At 50.5% G+C, this 20,859-nt stretch overlaps 1 protein-coding gene across 7 annotated transcripts in view; it reads right to left on the reverse strand.

The window, feature by feature from the left end:
• LOC102696659 (diacylglycerol kinase beta) overlaps positions 1 to 20,859 on the reverse strand; it is an 80,192-nt gene that overhangs the window by 39,815 nt on the left and 19,518 nt on the right. For 5 of the 7 annotated variants that reach the window (XM_069196294.1, XM_069196296.1, XM_069196295.1 and 2 more), the window contains 15 exons: positions 19,838 to 20,195; positions 16,559 to 16,635; positions 14,757 to 14,777; positions 12,370 to 12,520; positions 9,054 to 9,116; positions 7,782 to 8,051; positions 6,941 to 7,081; positions 5,833 to 5,882; positions 5,311 to 5,385; positions 4,561 to 4,680; positions 4,048 to 4,165; positions 3,765 to 3,853; positions 3,481 to 3,597; positions 1,184 to 1,282; positions 964 to 1,071 (listed from right to left, as the gene is read on the reverse strand). In XM_069196294.1, coding sequence (XP_069052395.1) covers positions 964 to 1,071; positions 1,184 to 1,282; positions 3,481 to 3,597; positions 3,765 to 3,853; positions 4,048 to 4,165; positions 4,561 to 4,680; positions 5,311 to 5,385; positions 5,833 to 5,882; positions 6,941 to 7,081; positions 7,782 to 8,051; positions 9,054 to 9,116; positions 12,370 to 12,520; positions 14,757 to 14,777; positions 16,559 to 16,635; positions 19,838 to 19,904 — 1,566 coding nt within the window. In that variant the 5' untranslated portion in view covers positions 19,905 to 20,195. The remainder of the gene's footprint in view (positions 1 to 963; positions 1,072 to 1,183; positions 1,283 to 3,480; positions 3,598 to 3,764; positions 3,854 to 4,047; positions 4,166 to 4,560; positions 4,681 to 5,310; positions 5,386 to 5,832; positions 5,883 to 6,940; positions 7,082 to 7,781; positions 8,052 to 9,053; positions 9,117 to 12,369; positions 12,521 to 14,756; positions 14,778 to 16,558; positions 16,636 to 19,837; positions 20,196 to 20,859) is intronic. The other 2 variants (XM_069196298.1, XM_069196299.1) reach the window with 2 other exon arrangements.

A 20,859-nucleotide genomic window follows, 5' to 3' on the forward strand; every position in this document is an offset into this window, starting at 1 on the left:
GACACAGACCCCTGACACAGACCCCTCACACAGACACACTGACACAGACCCCTGACACAGACCCCTCACACAGACACACTGACACAGACCCCTCACACAGACCCCTGACACAGACAGACTGACACAGACCCCCGACACAGACCCCTCACACAGACACACTGACACAGACCCCTGACACAGACCCCTCACACAGACAGACTGACACAGACCCCTCACACAGACAGACTGACACAGACCCCTGACACAGACCCCTCACACAGACAGACTGACACAGACCCCCGACACAGACCCCTCACACAGACACACTGACACAGACCCCTGACACAGACCCCTCACACAGACAGACTGACACAGACCCCTGACACAGACCCCTCACACAGACAGACTGACACAGACCCCTGACACAGACCCCTCACACAGACAGACTGACACAGACCCCTCACACAGACACACAGACAGACTGACACAGACCCCTGACACAGACCCCTCACACAGACACACAGACACACTGACACAGACCCCTGACACAGAGACACTGAGACAGACCCCTGACACAGACCCCTCACACAGACCCCTCACACAGACACACAGACAGACTGACACAGACCCCTGACACAGACCCCTCACACAGACAGACTGACACAGACCCCTCACACAGACACACAGACAGACTGACACAGACCCCTGACACAGACCCCTCACACAGACACACAGACACACTGACACAGACCCCTGACACAGACACACTGAGACAGACCCCTGACACAGACCCCTCACACAGACCCCTGACACAGACCCCTCACACAGACACACAGACAGAATGACACAGACCCCTGACACAGACACACTGACACACAGACACACTGACACACTGACCCCTCACACTGCCACACAGGTAGACAGACACACAGAAGCAGGGAGACATGGAGGCTCGCTGGGCCAGGCCTGCCCCGCCCTTGTTACCTGCAGCCCCTGGCCGTCTCCGGTGAACTTGAAGCTCTGGGTGTTGTCATCTGGGCTGGTGCTGGAGGGAGACTCGCACTCGCTGCGCTTTGCATTGGACTGCCGTTCCTGGGGGAGAGCGCGAGAGGAGGAGGAGAGGGTTATCGGGCTACTGCAGGGCTGGATCAGGGAGATCCTGCTTCTAGAAAGGCAAGCTGGGGTGAGGGGTGAGCACTCTTACCAGCACCACAGGACAGATGCAGGAGGGGAGCAGGGTGTGGTCCTTCAGCTGCCCCCCGTCACACTCTGGCTTCACATGGGACGCACACTTATTGTGGAGCTGTGAGGAGGGGCAGAGAACAAGGGAGGCTGAGAGCTCCACTTCACTGTGCTCTACCATCTTCAAAGACAACCACTGCATTCTTTTCATGGCGGCCTGAGGTCAGGAGATGTGCTTTCTTGATTGCCAAATGCAAACTAATAATCAGCACAAATAACACAGCAACAGACTGGACTTGACAAGTAAAGAAGGCTTCTGTTTTGTGTTTCTTTGATACAATGCAATACCCTGGCCTGACTGGAGGTGAGCTGTGAGCACTGACGATGACAGGGCTCCCCCTGGTGGAGACTTTCAGAATTACAGCACATTCCTTCAGAGGGCACTATTCAATTCAATTCAATTCAAGGTGCTTTATTAGCATGACCGATGGGTACAATCAGTGCTGCCAACGCAAATAAAAATAATAAAATTAACATGGAACAAAACAAAAAATAGAAGTAAAATAAAATCTACAGACATGTTACAGACATTTACAACAAAGACATATTATAAAATATTGACATATACTGTAGGTGGCAGGAGCATTATTGGGAGACAGACTCACTGTTCCTCAGGCTGTGACAGGAGATCAGATACTGGGCTGCCAGATCAACTGAGTTCCCTCCTCCCTCTCCCAGTAGGATTGGGACCTGTTGTGGTTTTGGCAGGTGTGGGAACTCTGGGATTAGATTTCTGAATTTCAGGAAGAATGTTTCTCTATCAATTCTGTTTCCTGCTGGGTCTGTATCATTAAATAAAAATCAGCTACAGCAGGGGTAGCCGGTCCTGGTCCTGGGGAGCACAGCCCAGCATGTCACCCTTCCATCATCGACTTTTGAAGACCTGGAGAGCAGGCGAGCTTTGATCAATTCGGTCAATGACCTGTTTCAATGAAGCCCAGAGAGTGGCCCCCTTGGTCTTCGAACCTGCAGCTACAGAGGTGCTATTGTCTTTTCAGATCACGCCTAAGCTGCTTGACCGGTCTGAGTGAAACTGCTCCAAGGCTGTATAAAGTGCTGTTTAAAGGGTGGCCTGAACTCTAATACCTGCTGGACTGCCTAGGTCACCCCTGAACTGCAGTTACACTGGACATTTAAATCCAGTTGATCACCTGATCACCTGATCTTTAACTGCCTGTAATCTCTGTCCATATAATAGCTGGAACTTACAGGCTTTTGACCTCGAAAACGTCTGATCATAGAAAACAGACCAGTTGTGTGGATGGTGCTTAGAGCATCTACAGTCAATGGCTCAGTACAGAGTGTGCATACAAGCACAGACGCAAGGCTGTGAACTTAATTACAGACAGTAAGAATATACTTCTTTTCTCATCTGTGCGACACTTAACCTGATGCTCAGCTGCTCTGCTGAACGTGATGTGCACAACCCCCACAAACAGGTTTACCTCCAAGGGATATGCACTGTAAGCATGTGGAAGTTGGGATTACAGTATCACATTGTTTTTAAAAGAAAAATTCCTAATGGATCTCACGGCGCCAATGTGCCACTGAAGAGCTGCCCCACCTGGGTGACACATGGCTGCTCTTCTGCACCGGCAGCCCTGCCGCACCGGAGGTCAGGGGCAGGAGAGAGAAAATGCTGCACCGGGTGGATCCCAGGGGAGCTACGGAGCTCAGAGTGAAGTTTAGCCAGGACCTCCGGGATTATGCCCTGCTCTTGCATAAACAGAGCCGCGGGATCGAGATCTCATATGAAGGACGATGGCTAATAGTCAAATGGTGCCAGCAGCTATATCACCCTGCAGCTCACAGCTGGCAGCCCACTGAAGCTCAGCAGGGTTGAGCCTGGTCAGTACCTGGATGGGAGACCTCCTGGAAAAGCTGAGGTTGCTGCTAGAAAAGGTGTCAATGGTCCAGTAGGGGGCGCTCACCCTGCGTGAGTCCTAATATCCCAGTATAGTAATGGGGACACTATACTGTAAAAAGGCACCGTCCTTCAGATGAGATGTAAAACTGAGGTCCTGACTCTCTGTGGTCATTAAAAATCCCAGCGTGTTTCATGAAAAGAGTAGGTGTGTTACCCCGGGGTCCAGGACAAATCATCATCACCCAGGTGGGGGTGCACACTGGTGGGGGTGGAGGGGATCCCCATTACCTGTAAAGTGCTTTGAGTGAGGTGTCCAGAAAAGCACTATAGAAGTGTAAGGAGTTATGATTCTGATTCTGATTATTACTGATGTGCACCAGCGGAGTACTCACTGTGATCTGGCACCACACGCAGTGCAGGCCGGTCAGGCCCTGGTAGCACTTGATGCTCTTGTGGCAGCGGTCGCACTTGGTGGGCGAGTTGCCCTCCACCCACACGTGCTGCATCACCTGCCAAGCCAGGGAGGGCAGAGAACAGCACGGTCAGAGCGAGGTGGCGCAGGCGCCACTCCCAGATCACACAGCCTCTTCAGCAAGCCCGCAGCGATGGCCAGATCCCCCAGGGGCCCTGGCCTACTGCTGCCCGGGCCAGGCGGGCGCGGAGGGCTGGTACTCACATTGGTGTGCCTGCGGGACTTGGTGTAGGTGCTGATGCAGGCGGCGATGTCTTTAGACACACACCTCTCGTGGACAGTGTACTTGCAGACTGAAACACACAGCGGGGAGGGGGGGAGACACTGGTTCAGTCACGTCAAGGGGTGAGGCGTGGAGGAGGGGTCTCTGTACGCTCTACAGGAGTGACAGACAGACAGACAGACAGACAGACAGACAGACAGACAGACAGACAGACAGACAGTGCGTTTCCGCTCCTGACTCGGGAGCAGGCGCAGAGCGACTCACAGGAGCAGCACAGGCCCTGCTTGCGCACGCCCAGCAGCATGTTGAGGCAGTAGTTGCAGTAGGCCGGCTTGTTGAAGTGCTTCAGTCTCCAGACGTGCTGCCCGTCCTCGCGCACGTTCTGGGGAGAGAGAGAGGACACATGGAGGGCCACAAATGGAGAACAGGAGACACTTCTTTACACAAAGAGCTGTGGGACATGTTATTGAGGATGATGCCCTGGCTTCCTTCAAGAAACGTCTTGATAACCTCCTTGGATTCATTTTGCAGTTTACTGCCAGAGAGATGAGATGGGCCAACTGGCCTCCTCTCCTTTGTAAAGGTCTTACGCTCGATTTGAATGTATGTGTAGAGATGTTGGTGGTCCCAAGGTGCCATCAATGCCCAAAGGAGGTTCTCTTTTTTGTCATAATGACCAGCCCTGGCACCCGTGGCACCATGCTCGGAGTTTCTCGTATGCCAGGGCTGTGAGCAGGCCTGAGCGGCAGCTGCTCTCTGGGATGCCGGCTTGCGTACCATCTCCATGCCCAGCAGCACCAGTAAGGGGATGGTCGTCATGCCCCCGCGGATCCACTCCTCCAGGGTCACAGTGCCGTCTCGGTCGTAGTCGATCTCCTCCATCATCTCCTTCAGGATCTGGGGCAGAGACAGAGAGAGCCCAGAGCAGGGGTGAGGGGCAGGCCAGAGCGCAGGGGCTCACCGCGGGGGACCCCCTGTCTGGATGGGTCGGGGGGTCCCCACTCACAAGGGACCAGAGCTCCTGGGGCAAAGCCCTTTAAGGTCCAGCAGACAGGGACTCGAACCCGTAACCTGCCAGTTCTGAGTTCAGAGGTCCAACAAGCCTCTTGTCCCACCCCCCCCCCAGAACTCTTCTGTCTTAGTGGAGGTGTCCCGTTGAATTGCAGTTTACATGAAGCATTGAGAAAAGCACAGTTTGAAAATAAGCAATGCAAACCCAGCACTGATAAATGCAACGGTCTCTCTCCTGAGGAGCTGGTCTAGCACTGCTGTAGCACTCAGGAGCGGTGCGGGTGAGGCTCTGAACACTCTCCTCCCTGCACCCCAGCAGAGTGGAGACTCGCAGGGGCCCTGACTGAGTTGCCCAGACACCGCGGCCTGCCCTAAGGCCTCGCGGTTGAACTCTCGCCCTTATGCACAGAGCCGTCACTCTTTTCAGCAAAGACCCGGCTCTCAGCTGTCCAGCAGCTGACCCGACTCAATTGGCCCGGCGGGCCTGGGCGCGGGCCAAACCGTACGGGACCTTACCGGCCGCAGCTCGGTGGAGTCCCACTCCAGATACTCCGCCACGTGGACCATCTGAGTGATGATTCGATCCAGCTCCTGGGGGACACAGGCACAGGCATAGACCCCATGCATTAGTCACCCAATCTGTCCTCCAAAAGCCAGCAGATCCCACAGGAACAAGCGCAGTAAACCTGCAAGCAAACCTACTGCGACAGACAGAAAATAATCTGAAGAGAAATATAAGGTCTAGTGAAACACAGTAAACAGACAAGCACGAAACCCCGAAACCACATCAGAAATGCATTTCAAAATGACGATTGGAAAGGCGGTGGGTTTCTTTGTGAAGTTCCCAAGTCCATTTACAGCGGAAACAGCGGATTCCCGCTGCAAATCTAAAGATCGAACTCTTGATTAGAAAAAAAAAATGCTACCAGTCTGGATGCCCATCGACCCCAGATCTGAGAGGGAACCCCCGAGCCGTCGCAGCCCAGTCGGACCTCCAGAACGCGGTCGTGGATCACCGATGGGTACTGTTGGACTCACCGAGCTGTCCAAGAGGCCGTTCCCGTCGGTGTCGTAGAGCCGGAACATGACTGCAGGGACACGGGGGGAAGACGGTCAGACAGATCAATGAACAACTTCCTCTGCCCTTCGGGCAAGACAACACTGATGGCCACTCCACAGGACTCTGCCCAGAGAGACTGGAGTCAGAGATCGGACTGTCCTGTGCCTTGTCGAGCTCGCCGGCTCTCCCAGCCCGTGCACATCCACTGCGTGCCGTGCTCAGGGTCCGAGGGAGGGAGCTCACCCGTAAAGCTTTCTAGTGAATGTGCTGCAGCAGGTGACAAGCTCTCACCCGTCAGTATACCTGATCTCTCCTTTAATACTGGGGGTGTGAGCAGCAGGCAAATATCAAATGAGGAAAATAATTGATTTCCTAGTCAAACCAGAACATTACAGGCAGTGTCTTTTTAAAATAGAAAAGCAGGGAAATTAGCGAAAGTCAGAGACAGCTGTACTGGAGAAGCCATCATTGCTGCCCAGACCTTGATCATGACTGTTTGTTCTTTACCATCCCATGTTGGTTAATTAGCAAATCCTCTCAGGCTAATGAACCATGTGAGTGCTCGGCGTGCAGATTTCCATGGACTTTCCCCCACAGGCTCTCAGGCCTTCCAAGCCCAGGCAATGAAGTCATCAGCAGGGACACCTATCGGATCCCGATTCCACAGTACCAGTACCATCGCAGCTCTGTCTGTGAGCGGCCCACAGTGACCAGACAACTCAGACAGGACAGGACAGGCCCTCCTCCTGCCTCCAACTGAGCAGGACTCCTTTAATAACCCGATGAGGCTTCTCACTTACTGTAACAGCAATGAGCTTATACCCTCAATGGTCATGAAAACATTAAAAATGTATTATATTACTGTATTACAGCAGTTCATGGGGTCAGATGTTGGATTTAGTGCCATGATTTGAATGTGTGGGATCCCGTATGGTATTCAAGGTTTTCCCGAGGCAGGGTCTGAGTGTAGAGATGCTCCAGGCATTCTGGGAGCGAATATTCCACAAAATTCGGAGACGGACACTGGACACAGTCAGCCTGCCCCTCTCCCGCAATCTCTCCCTCCACCCCCCCCCCAAAACTCACACTCCAGTTTGTCCTGGGGGGTGCCCCGCTCCAGCAGGGACAGGTAGCACACGATGTCCTTCAGGAAGACCACCTGGGGGGCCGCCTTCTGCGGGGCCTGGGTCCTCCGCACGGACACGCGCTTCTCCGCGCTGCTGCGCTCTGCTGGCGGGAGCAGAACGAAAGGCCTGGTTCAGCGCTGGGGGGGGGGGGCGACATTCCCAGAGCGCGGGCGCTGGCGGTGCTCGGCCGCGCGCGGAAGTTCTCAAGGATCCCACACCGAGGACTCGGTGAGCGTGCCTGAGTGGCACAGAGGAGCTAGGCTGTCCAGCTGCCCCTCCTGCACCGAGACACACCATGCAGGCTCAGCGTGGAGAGGTGACTGCGCTGTGAGCTTTACACTGGAGGAGGTACATGACGATTCGATTTATAAAGTCTCTCAGTTAATAGGAGAGGTTATAGACAGCGAAACGAAATTGTTGATATGATAATGCCTAATGTGCAGAATAACTGTCCCAGCAGGTAGTTGCGGCAGCATGCGTAGGCTGCAAAGGAACGGGTAAAGGTTTATTCCATGCTGAAAAGAGAAGAAAGGAAACACAACGTTTCGGCTCTTTTTTTTTCTCTTTGCAGCGTGGAATACACCTTTACTTCCATTCCTTCCTTTGCAGAGTAATTGGCTTCTTATATGTGGTAAATCCCTCAGCCTCTTAAAACGCAGTGCACACTCCTAGACACAGCAGAGTGCAGGAAATGTGAGAGCAGTCTCCATCAAAGCCCTCTGCAGAAATAACAATAGCCCCCCCACCCCCGTGGTTTGCAGGGCTGTGCATGCATGATCGATTCGGGGGCGACACCTGACCTGGGGACTGCGGCGCGAGGAGGGGAGCCGAGGGGGTCTTGGCGGGGGCCAGAGCACTGAGAGCGGCCCCCAGGCCCCCCCCCACTGGCTTCTGCTGGGAGCAGGGCGACCTCTGCTGGCCACCGGGGGTACTGCCGCCTGCCCCCGAGCGCTGGGACGAGGAGCGGGAAGAGGAGGGGGAGGTCGTCGCCCCGGAAGCAGATGCCATTACCGTGCCCTGGTCGGGCGTGTGGCGTCCTATGGCGCTGAGGATGCTCTTCCCGTTCATACCTGCGGGGAGCGGGCGACAGAGGGAGAAACGAAGAGTCAGCGGGCAGCGAGAGAAGAGCCGGAGAGACAGACACACTGCCCACACGGACACAGACAGGCGGGGGGGGCAGGCCGCCACAGGCCAGCACCGCAGGAGGGCCAGAACGGGAGACGGCGCGGGGAGGGAGAGCTGGAGTGTCAGTGCAGTGCCACTGGCAGGACAACTCCCGTCTCTGCGGTTTCCGAGACCACTGGCGACGGGGATGCGGCACGCCGCAAACGACATCACCAACGAGCACAGAGACGGGAGACAAAGCCTGCAACACTGTGTCTACATGTGGGAGTGGTTGCTATCCTGGATGACCCAAGGCTTCTGGTTTTCAGTGCTCTTAATTGGTTAGACTAACTGATCCATACTAGAGGTCATCTTTTTCAAGGGCTCTAAGCCAGAAGGAGCCAGGCAGTTAAGCAAATGAGGCTTGTGGGATATACTGTACGTATTGCTGATCTGCTGATCACGAACGGGTCAACAAGCAGGAACCTTTTGAACAGGTTAAGGCAGTAACCACTTCATAAGCAAGTTGAGAAAAGAAGGGCCGGAGTCCTGCAGGCAGTTCTTTACAACGACATTCATGCTATTGCATAATTGTGGAACCAAAGTTCCTGAGTGCAGAAATGTTAAAAAGGTCTTAATCAAGAAAGAAGTCTAATTAATTAGATCAATCAGCCTGACTGATTAAGAGCTTCGCTGGAGTGGGATGCAGAAGACACAAGGGCTCTCCCGGATCGGGGTGGAGACCCTGTGCAGGACATGTGTGCTGCACATTCACGGGCGCAAGCCCACAACACTACCACTCAGCAGCACTGTGACGGATAGCACATTCACGGCTCTGATGACCTCTGGGGGGAAGAGCTGCTTCACATCCCACAGCACAGGCCAGACACTGAACACACACGGATTTCAGCACAGACCACAGCGCCGAGCAGCGCCACTGGGCCACCAGTCCCTGGCACAGCGGGTACCTGTTATGGGGGCGCAAGCAACCTCGGTCTGAATGGAGATGCCGGCATCGATGGACCGGGGCTCTGCAGGAAGAGAGAGAGAAGGGGCGGGGGGCGAGGAGGGTCGTGCAGAAGCAGACAGAGGGGCAGGGGGAAGGGGGCCATCGAGACAGACTGTCAGTGTCACTCTGAGGGGTGAGTGGACAGAGCTCACAGAAGAACACGAGACGAACAGTCGAGAGCTGACCGTTTGGCCCGTCTCGGCGTCTGGTAGTTAGTAGCTCACTGACCTGAAGATCTCAGCCAGCAGTTTTTGGAAGAAGCCAATATCACGACTGGGTAGCCTGATCCACAACCCCACAACCCGGTGAGTGAAAGAGTCTTTGGATGCTATATTACTGAGAAGAGCATAAGAACAGCCATTTGTTCCTTTCTCTTTTATGTGGATTGAGCTTTATCTTGCATTGGTCTCACCTTCCCTACAGACATTTCTTCTCTGTTTTGGTTTCTTGGTGTGCCTTGATGCGTGATAATTACATGCCGCACTCACACAACTGCATTAAGTGAAGATTAATGTAAACACTGCAGCCTTGTGGCCAGAGACAGGAACTGCAACTCAGCCCTCTGAAGGTAAATAGTACTTGGGGAGTAGTGAGAGACAACAAGGAGAAACAGACCCTGACGAAACACAAGCTCAGTGACCACAGCCTGACCACAGACACTGGACACAGGCAGATCTGACTATCCAGAGAGGACAGGCTCAGTGACCACAGCCTGGCCACAGACACTGGACACAGGCAGATCTGACTATCCAGAGAGGACAGGCTCAGTGACCACAGCCCGGCCACAGACACTGGACACAGGCAGACCTGACTATCCAGAGAGGACAGGCTCAGTGACCACAGCCCGGCCAAAGACAGTGGACACAGGCAGACCTGACTATCCAGAGAGGACAGGCTCAGTGACCACAGCCCGGCCATAGACACTGAGCAACACAGGCAGACTTGGCAACCCAGAAAGAACAGGCTCAGTAACCATGGCCTCAGGGACTAGAAAAGTATTCTGTCCTAAAATAGTCATTCTTATCCCAAAATTCCCATTCCTGCCAGAATTTGAACATCTTCTATTCCCAACGGAGGACAGAAACACATCTGCCTCTCATGGTTTGAGAAGCTGTAACTGTTTATGGACTGCCCTTCCACAGACTCTATGAGAGACAGATTCTTTGACTCTCTTCAAATCCAAACTCACCTTTCCACCTGGGCCTATGTCTGATTGCCCTACATTCTAACTGCATAAATGTTCATATGTTCTTGTTACATTTTTTTCCGTTACTTCTTATTGTACTTCTTTGTCATTGTACAGCATCCTTGGGTTTGGATGCAGTATGATGCTGGTGCAGTATGATGTGGAAATTTAGACCAGCCAGGGTTTTTTGACAGTTTTATCAGGCCCTTAAAAAGCATAAATATTTAAAGTCTGTATCTAGAAATCAAAGGCAAGTTGATGTCTCAAATCTCTTAAGTTAGATCAAATTATAACTTACAGTACACCTGGAGCTTTTAATTTAGTTGCAATTCACATATCGAACACTAGATGTAGACACAGACCATACTGAAGATCACCTGACGCCATTGGGTCATGTACTAATGAACAGAACTGTTCTTACGAAGGAACAAGTAAAGGTTTATTCCATGCTGAAGAGAGAAGAAAAGCAACACAACATGTTCTGGTGTGTTCTTACAGCAGTAGTAACTGTTACTGTAAGAACTGTAGTTACCGTACACAGCAGTAGACTAGATCAGGATGCAGTAAAGTGTCTCGAGGATAATAACAGGAATCACATTGGTGATGAAAGAGAAATGGTTGAGGTGTTAAATTTATATTTCAGCCAGGTGATCTCCAGTGAATGAGACCATGCCCCAGCCTGAGGAGAATACAGTTCCTGTACAGGAAAGTTACGGGTAGCAAAAGGGCCAAAGGGTTTTCTACAGCTGCACGTGAGGAAACAGAAGATGTGAATCATTGCAGAACTCTAACAGCAGTCACTCAAGACTGGGCAGCACCCCAAGGATGAAGAATCTCTAATGCTGTGCCCATCCACTCAGACAACAAAGAGACACATCAGTCTAGACCAATACATCAAATTTGAGCTGTGTAGGACTGGATAGGAAACGATAATTAGAAACTGAGACAATTAAACTACAGGATCATCCTAACGATGATATAGGTGATCAGCAGTATGGATTTAGAAAAGGTTGGTTTTCCTAACTAACTTGTTAGAGTTCTTTGAACAAGTAACAGCAGTAAGGGATACCGACAGCACAAGAGACAATTTAATAAGACATTTCGAGACTTTTGATAAAGTTTCACATAAAAAAATAATTCTCAAATTGAAGGTTACAGGCATTCTGGAAAATATCTGTATTTAGATTGACAGCTGCTTAATGTACAGAAATGAGGGCAAAGATAAGGGCTGCATATGCAAACTGGGGTGCTGTAATTAGTGGAGTACCTCTGGGATCTGTACTAGGACCCCTGCTCTTCTTCACTAGCAGTCTGGATTCTGGTATAATTAGTAAGGTCAAATTTGCAAGTGATACCGAAAAAGGAGGATTAGCAAACACTGTAGAAACGGCAAAGGAAACGCAAGTGCAGGGGACGCATGTAGAAATATAAAACCATAAATACAACATGGGAAACACTGTGCTTGGGGAAGCAACTCATGAAAAAGACATTGGTGTTCATGCGGACCTCATCCCAAACATCCCAGACTGATTACTAGAACTTCAAGCAGTGTTCTGGTGCAAATGGACAATGAACTAATAAGACCTCACTTAGAGCAGAATTTTGGTCACCACACCATAACACACATTACAGCTCTGGGATCAGCACAGAGAAGAGTGACCAGGTGCGTTCTTTCGTTCTGTGAGCCAGAGGACACAGCGGCGCCTTTTCACACACAGGGTGGTGGGAGTAGATACCCTGGTTTATTGAAGAAATAGCTGGATGGGATGCTTAGATCGATTAGCTACTACCAAACAAACCGGTTAAATGGTCCAAGTGGCCTCCTCTTGTTTGCACTGCTCTTATGTTCTTACATTATTGTATCAGTGCAAGTGTGGATCCTTTTTACTGAAGAGCCAGCTATGGACACACATGTGCTCAGACACTCAGGTTAACCCCTGTATTGAGCGATGCTTGTTGCTGTAACAGTTGTTTCAATGTCCTCTTCTAACTGCTGTGTGTTTTTAGCTGGTTTTGTGAAAGAGCTCTGCCAGCAGGGGGCAGCAGTGAGGCAGTGTGAGGTCAGCAGAGGGGACAGGGGTGTTCTTACCCAGTAAGCCGCCCCCAGTCCTCGGCGGCTCGGGAGAGTTCTCTGCAGTCTTGCGCTTGAAGGAGGTAAAGAGGTGCTGGCACAGCTCCTGGGGAATGTCATTCTCCAGGTATGTCTTCATGAAGAGCTGGAACCCCTCATAGTCAATGGGCTGGAGGAGAAGAGGAGACAGGCAGACAGGCAGAGGAGTGAGGGGCTCAGGTCTGCTCAGCGGAGTGCACAGTGCGCTGGTCTGGTGCCAGGGAGGGGCTGAGCTGCAGCCACACTAAGACAGAGGCGGAGGGTGGAGAACTAGGACTGCCGATCTCATAGCACAGAACTCGGTTGCCGAGGCCGTTAGATACTGGTGCAGTTCCCTGTACAAAAGATCTGCATGGCTCAGCAGGAGGTGGGAATGCTGCCTGTATTGTTGCACTGGAGAAGCCTGCGCTGTAGAACCTGGAGGTGTTGTTTACGACACCACAGGGACACACACCCTCCTGCTTGCACAGCAGGGTCACAGGAATGACTACTGAGATCGCCTTCATTCAGCTAAAACCAGACGGACGGGTATGAGCTTTGCTGCACCTGGCCTTTGTCTGTGACTGATGGCAGGCTGCAGCTCAATTGGATCAGCACAGCGCAGAGCTTCATCCAGAAGATCTGAACTCGTACAGGGTTCAAAAACACTTGTTTCTTTTCAGGTCTCTGAACCGATCACGTTTAATATGTCAAAATGAGCAAAAGCCAGAAGAACAAAAAGAAAAGTCAAATAGCAACTTTCAGTTGCTGCCAAATTAAAACTGTGGACAGTTGCTGGAATACCCCTCTGACCTTTCAATGCAGAGCGCTTTAGCCTTGATATTATTACCACATAGAGAACTGGCTACACATGTACCTAAATGGAAACACCTGGTTTCGACTGCTATAAAATCTTTTCTGTAACATACCTGAATTATTTCATTCAGAATGCCAGAAATGCAATCCTATTTCAACACTTTGTGGATAAATTATCATAGCCTTAAACTCCAGTCTTAATTTAAAACTATTAATATCTCAGTTTAAAAAAACTGTGAGCAAATGTGTGGAGCGTATCGACTTCTCCATTTGTTGTTGCTTTTTGATTTTCAAATCCAGATATTTTTCACCATCGTGTGCTGAAAAAAGCTGTACAATACAGGAGAATTCATTTTTATGCAGGTGATTTAATTAGCAATGATACCACTGTAATTTAAAGCATTCTGCATTAAAATATAGGAAGTTGTGCAACATTTTGTCCGAGACTGTAAATAAAAGCACACAGACACACACCCACATACACTACCAAAATACATATGTGCATAGATAAAGTACATACACACGGAAGACATCAAGAGCCACTTGTGGTCTACACCAACCGCACAGAAAGACAGATAAGGAGACAGTTTGTCAGATAGTGCAACTGTGAAATGTGTTATAAATTTGTTCACAGAGGTTAGAACAAGCCTGGCCCAGCCTTTGTGTGGGCAGCCGGTGAAGAACTGAGATGTCTTTTGCTCTGCAGTGCACCGAGTTCCCAACACAGAGCTTCTTTTACGTCTGGGGAGTAAACTTGTCTGCATGCTGGCAGCTGTGTGCATGGTACAATTTCCCGTAAGACTGGACCAATATAAAGCCCCCTTTCTCTTTAAACGATACAGGCTGCCTGTTGAACCCACCACAACACGTATTCCAACAAACAGGCAGAACACAGCTCAGCTCAAGGTGGACCTTTGAGTGACTAGGCCAAGAGCGGTTCTGGCATCTTAAGGAAAAGTGCTATTTAAACATCCACAAAGCATGGTCACATTTCAGAGGATGAGTGGGTTGTTCCTGTTTCCCAGAATGCTGTGCGGACGCATTGTTAGGACTGCCAGGGCAGGCCTGCTGAACAGAGACAAACTGGTAAAGTCAAGTCAAGAGTAAAGTCAAGAGGTCTGACCCTGGCAATGTCCAGCACATCCCAGAGCATCATAGGAAACCCTGCACATGTTTGCACATAAAGGACACTATTTCACCCCTTTGGAACACAACGTGCTGCAGTGGCAATGCCACCCCAGGGCAACCTGCTTGGCAAAAACCGGGAGACAGGGCAGAATGCCAGGGTCCTGCATAACAGGTGTGGCAGGTAGGGGACAAACCATGGTGAGTGAAGTTTTCACTGATCCCTCCTGCTGGGCAACAACGCACAGACACACAGAGAGCACACGAGACCCAGCAGACACTCAGTGACCAGAGACAGAGAGTCTGAGGACAAGGCGGTCGGCATCAATTGCTTTATTTTTTTTCCATTTTCCTGCTTTCTTTTTGTTTTCCCAAACCGGGGCATGCAGTCTGCAGACACACAAGCAGAGGGCATGCAGTCTCACACATCTAGAGGAGAAGCTTACTTGGTTGAGAACATCTTGCTTCTGCCAAGCATTGAGGGTGGAGAGGGAGAGGGAGAGGGAGAGGGAGAGAGGACGTTAAGCTGCAGCTGCAGACAGCGGCTGGGGAGCGAACCTCAGTTTCCCCTCAAGTCTTCACAGCTTCTGTGAGACCCCACAGGCTCCCTGCTGACACTGTGCTTGCTGTGTAATTACAGTGCATTCTCACGCATCTTTACAGAGTCACTGCATGATCTGACTGCAGAGAAACAGTTACAGCAAGCAATTGCTGTATGGAGTAAAACTCCTCTTTTAAGCCTTATGCCTTGTGGCTGATGCACTTATGGAGATGAATTCACTGATGGCCTACAAGGACTGTTCCTAGGGCCAGGAGATAATGTTTGTTTTTTACACTTAGCTGACTAAGTGTCACGGGGCTCAGTGCGCTGAGCGGGTTACTGAAGTGACATCACCCGCCTCTGAAGCCTGGATAGTGGTTTATCTGCTGTGGGCTGTAGGGAGTGGCGTTGTGCCCGTGCTCTGAGCCCGTAAGTGACCTCGTCACATCGGTCTCAGGTGAAAGTGTTCCACTGCAGCCTGGGCGAGCCACCTCTGATCTGAGCTCCATCCGAAATGTCTTCTTCATCTCCTGCACTCCAGAATCTTACTGCTTTGCGGGTGCTTCCCCAGCAGAGGGAATTCGGGATGGGTTATAGTATCCAAACTGAGTGCAGCAGTTGGAGGCACCCTGCAGAGTGCAGGGGTGCAGGCCTCAGAGGACAGTGGACAGGCATCTTAATGCGGGCCCAATTACTGTATGTCGAGTGACAGCCAGGTCAGACAAATGCTGCAGTACCCACACAGAGGGTGCTCTGCTCGTCCTCCTTCTCCTGTAGGCAGGAGGGGAAACTAGTCCCTTATAAAGAGGTTTTCCATGTTTAAACTGCAGCTCCCTTCTATTTCCGGTTTCTTTCACTCTTGCGTTCCTGCGTTCGCTCATGGGGTAGATCTTTGTAAGGCCGACACACAGATATGACCAGAGCCCCCCACAGACACACCGACTGCACATAACGGCCAAGGTGCGAGCCCGTTCCCTTGAAACACTGGTGCAGTCTGAGACTTTGACGACAGCGCGTGTATGATGTGTCGCAAACTCGCAGGTTTGTCGGCTGTCGTGCCCTTCCTGCTAACAAAGAGATCTAATCATTTCTCTGTTCCTTTAAGCGTGTTCCCCCACCCACACAAAGGGGACATTTGATATTTATGGCTTAATAGGAGAGTTACTTTCAATGCACACATTTCATAACGCTGAAAAGAAAAATCACTCACCCTTGTGTAGCTGTGAGGCATGGGTAAGATAATATTTATGGGGGTTCTGATCACATTCCAAAACCCAGAGATTTATAAAGTCTGACTAAGAGAAGCAGGGAGTATATTGTATCTCACAGTAATCTGTAACACGTAACAGACTCTCAGTCTGAGATAGGGAGTGACAGTAATTCTTCACATGATGTACTACTGCTCCGAGCCCAGAGCTGTGGCAAGATGTGATGTCATAATTTATATCTGTGATCTCAGGTGGCAGCTGCGCTCACTAACGACGGCATGCATCTTGCTCACTGGACAGCGCATAGGACACCTACTACCAATATGGTACTATTTGTAAGATGATTGCAAGTTCCATGCTAGCTATCTTTGCACAAAAAGTGATTTTCTGTTCTAAGTGTCATGACAGAGTGAGTGAGGGTATAGATGCTGTCGGAGTGCAGGATCAGAGAGCGGCGCTCCCAGCACGATGGCCATGATCCAAGCAGCCACAAGAGTACCTGCTCTGGGTTGTATTTGGACAGAACACCATCGTCGTGGAACTCCTCCAAAACATCTTTCAACTTCTTCGTGGAATCTGTGAAAAAAAAAACACAAACAGGTGGATTCTGTAAGAGACTGATTCTCACAGTCTACTGCCTCTGCTCCATCCGGAGCTCGGAATTTGCGCCGCCCCAGTCTGGCGTCTGCGTGTCCTCGCATCCTGCTGCGTTTTGGGGAACCCCGCGCCCCCAGCCTCCCCGTGGAGGTGCTCTGCAGTGTGCCGGCCTGAGACTCTTTCTCCCACTTCATTTTGCATCTCTGCCACAGGCTGTGGCACTGTCTTCCCCCATCTCCGAGCTGGGCCCTCCTCCTGGGACTCTGCTGCCTCGTGGGGCTCCTCCGTGTGGGGTTTCCCAGCTACATGTGCAGGTCCTTCGTGTTCAAAACACAGTGCCAGTGTGATTTATCTGGCACTTAAAAAACACTGTCAAATGCAACTTATTAGCGTTAGCTAGCACTAGCTCTGGAGCTCATATATGGTCTAGTTTGAATGCAAGGTTGCAGTCAGCAGTCAGTTTTGTCTTTGTTATGCACCCCTCTGCATTGGGACACAGGGAGAGGTGTCCTCACATGGGCAGCTTAACTTGGCAGAGCAGTGCTTTCATGCTTTTTATCTACATGCAGTTCCCAGAGGCCTCTGTAACTAGTGTGGGACCATTATTTCCCAGAATCACAGTTTTAGCTGTGACAAGGGCAGCTGGGCCTTCACATCTCACATCTCACAGCACGCTCCTCGGACAGCAGATAGCTTCACCACACTGATGGAGCGTGGGAGAGTTCTGCATGATACCCACTGTCTCCGCCCCGGCCAGCATTTCATTATGGTTGCTGATGACCCGGAGCCTCACAGATCCGCTGTCCACAGAGAGACAATTTCCAGGGTGCCACAACACCAGGTCCTCTTCTGCAACAGTATCCTTCTCTGAGCATGGAGCACTTCCTTCTCCTCTGCAGTAGGCTCAGTGACTCATAGACCTTCTTCAGCCTGAGACCCAGATCCAGTACTGATGTGACAAGCACAGCTCTGCTCAGCCCCCGCAGGGAGTTTTTACACGGACAGCTTCACACTGTCTAGATGTCAGGGGGGCGTGATGTCATGCCTGTACCTTGCTCAGTGCGCTGAGCCCTGTTGCATAACTCTGCACTGAATGAGAGCAGAGGGGAGGGGGATTCAGACAACCTGAAAGTCAGAGCCAAGGATAAGATCCAGTGTCTCCTGGGGAACAGAACAGAGAGACAAGCTGGATGTCTAGCCCAGAGGGCAGGGCCAAACCCAGACCAGTTCTCAGATATTTTGGCCAGGGAAGCCTGATGGCTTTGAAGCTGAAAAAAGAATTGAAACTTACTCTGTTAAGCACTCCCACCTGTGAAAAGGGGGTCAGAAAGCAGTGCTTGATATTTATGGCCCCACCAAGGAGATACCTTCCATGCATTCATTTTGCATCTTAAAAAATCCTAAAATAAAAATCACTGAACCTTGGGCAGTTAAGAGCCATGAGCGAAATAATATTGATGGGATCCCACTTTTGGTTATAATGGAAACATGAAGAAAATCTCTTAGTTTCAAAAAGGAAGAGATTTATGGAGCCTGACGAATAAAAGCAGGCAATCTCTCACAGTAATCTCAGCACACCATCAATCTGAGGCAGCGAGTCATGGTCCCTTACAGGAACCTGCTGAGATTTAGGACAAGAAGGCAGTGCAGCTACAAGCCAGGAGTCACAGGGGCATCTGACTCGCTGGATTTAGCAGCCAGACCAACTCCAGGAGAGAAAATGACTTGACCTTCCAAGATAGTTACAATCTAAATTACACTTGAATGATGGAGACCTAATTCATGAGTCATCTTAGTGTCATCAGCAGTGTCTGACTGCCAGTGCCCTGCTAGTGTCCATGTGTGAGGATAACAAACAATAATATCCAGAGTCTTGCTCAAAGATAGGACAGCGACGTGACTGAACAGAACACAGAGAGGATCATGGGAGGCTGCGGTAAGGCTATTTGTCCTGGGAGGGCAGAGGTCCCTGGGTGTGGCCTAAGTGTAGCCCTGCCCCTTCCTGTGCCTGCTTCCAGCCCCACAGTTCAGATAGGCAGCGGAGATCTCCAGGCAGTTTTCTGGGACATTTATTTGACTGTCAGCCTGAAGAGTGCATTAGCAAGTAATTAGAAGGATCTGCCTAATTCTGTTTTTAATAATTAACCATGGCTTCTCAGAAGCGAAATGTGCCATAGGCTTCAGGGAATCACCAGCGTGTCCCACACCCTCTCCTAGCAAGGTGAAAAGTATAAAATCGTAGTGAATTAAAAAAAGATTTTATTCCAACTATGAAATCCTATTTCAGATTTCAGATGCAACAATTTATTGACTGAAAGTCCTCACTTACTCATGTGTGGAAATGTTCTGCATAAGTAATTAACAATTCAGCCTTTAAAGTGGTTTACTGAGTTTTAAACAAAAGTTCAGGAGGAGGTCAAACCCTCATCTCTCCTTCTTCCTCCTCCCTGCCTATCAAAATCACGTTTCTTGCTGACTCACCTGATTGTTTCATTTTCACATCCCTCTTTCCACCCCATCTTCACCCTTGCAGCAGCTCTCTGGCTCATTCCTCTTAAAGAGTGGTTTAAACAGTCCTCTTGGCCATATTCATTCAAATCACATATCTACTATGCTTTTGATTGGCTGAACTACTGGAATGAAAGTACAGTATGTTGCTAGCAATTTTGTCAGTTGTTTGGCAATACGTAGCTGAGAGTATATGGCACTGAGTGGTGAAAAAACATTGCCAATAGCCCACGAGGTTTAATAATCCTGTAAGGAACAGCTGTTTCGTTCTCAGGACAGCTAGTGCTGTGATAAATCAGCATTCCTGCATCATCCCAGTACACATCAGAAAGGAGGACTGTTTTTATTAGCTGCACAGTTATTTAAGGCTCCAAAATTGTTTTGTTTTTTTTTAGTGCGCTTTCGCAAGAACGTCTATGTTTCAATCTACTAGAGATCTTCAGGCTGGGACAAAGAATGCAGATGTCTATTGCATTTAGGCTTTTATAAGGACTACTAATTGATACAAAGTAAAGTGAACCCGGATTTGTAAAGTGAAAAGACATCTTTTGGAAGAGACCAGCAGTTAAGGGTTCATTCTGCACCATGTCATCTGCTTTATAGGTAGAGGAATTTCACAGCTGGGGTTCGGCAAGCGTTGCCCTGGGTGCAGGTCCAGCAGAGCTCTACTTACACTCGGTGTACTGCTGGAGCTGGGCGAACTCGGCTGGGCTCAGGCACACCCAGCTCCGGTCGCCCATCTCGGCGGCTAAGGAGAGGAGGGCGGTTATCCCCGCGGAGGAGCGAGCCTGGCTGTGCCGGGCGGGGCCCTCAGCATCCTGTCTCCGCGGCGCCCACGGGCCGGAGGGGCTTGGGGAGCAGGGAAGGGTCTGGGAGGAGGAGGAGGAGAGGGAGGAGGGGAACTGGTGGATGACAGGCTGGAAGCAGGGCCTGCTGGGAACCTCAGTCTCCTCTCATCAAAGAGTGGTGGCAGGTAGAGGGCGCTGCAGTATCTCCAGACACGGCTATCCTCAGGGCAGTGGGGCCCGGCCCTGTCACAGAAACACACAGACAAAGGTGCCGTCAGGTGTGCAGGCCCTTTGCTGAAACAGTCACGTTGAGAGAGAGCCCTTTGGTTGTCGGGACAGGATATGGACAGTCCGGTTCTATAAGGGACCCCATCTGTGCTCAGGTCCGAGGTGAGGCAAGCTGACATACCCTTGAGCGAGCTACTTCACCCAAAGAGCTCCAGGAAAAACCCACAGCTGTGTAAGTGGCTGAAAATGCAAGTTACTTTGGATAAAGGCATCACTCAAACAAGCACATATTGTCTTTTGGATTATAAATCGGTACCGTAGGTTGGTATTTATTGGTAAGCTCGTCCATGATGTTAAGACCGAGGTGCAATCTGTTTTTAAATTTCAGTTCGTCTCTCCCTTTCATGAGAAAATAAAGTGTTTACAAGCGTCAAGACATAATAAAACACAAATACATACTAAACCAGCATCCTCTCTCGGCAAAAGCTAACGGCTTTTGTAAACCCCAGGCAAAGTGTTGAAGTTTGCCAGCAGCTTGATCTGGACATAACACCTTGTTCCCTTTGATCAATGACCAGTTGTGCTCTGAAGGGCCTTGTTGTTACCACCATGTACTGAAGCTGTCACCCAGGAACACTGGAGGTCACAGCGCCCTGTCTCCTAGCCGAGACCTCTGTTG

This window comes from Lepisosteus oculatus, chromosome 12 (assembly GCF_040954835.1).
Source record: "Lepisosteus oculatus isolate fLepOcu1 chromosome 12, fLepOcu1.hap2, whole genome shotgun sequence".
NCBI classification, from domain to species: Eukaryota; Metazoa; Chordata; class Actinopteri; order Semionotiformes; family Lepisosteidae; genus Lepisosteus; species Lepisosteus oculatus.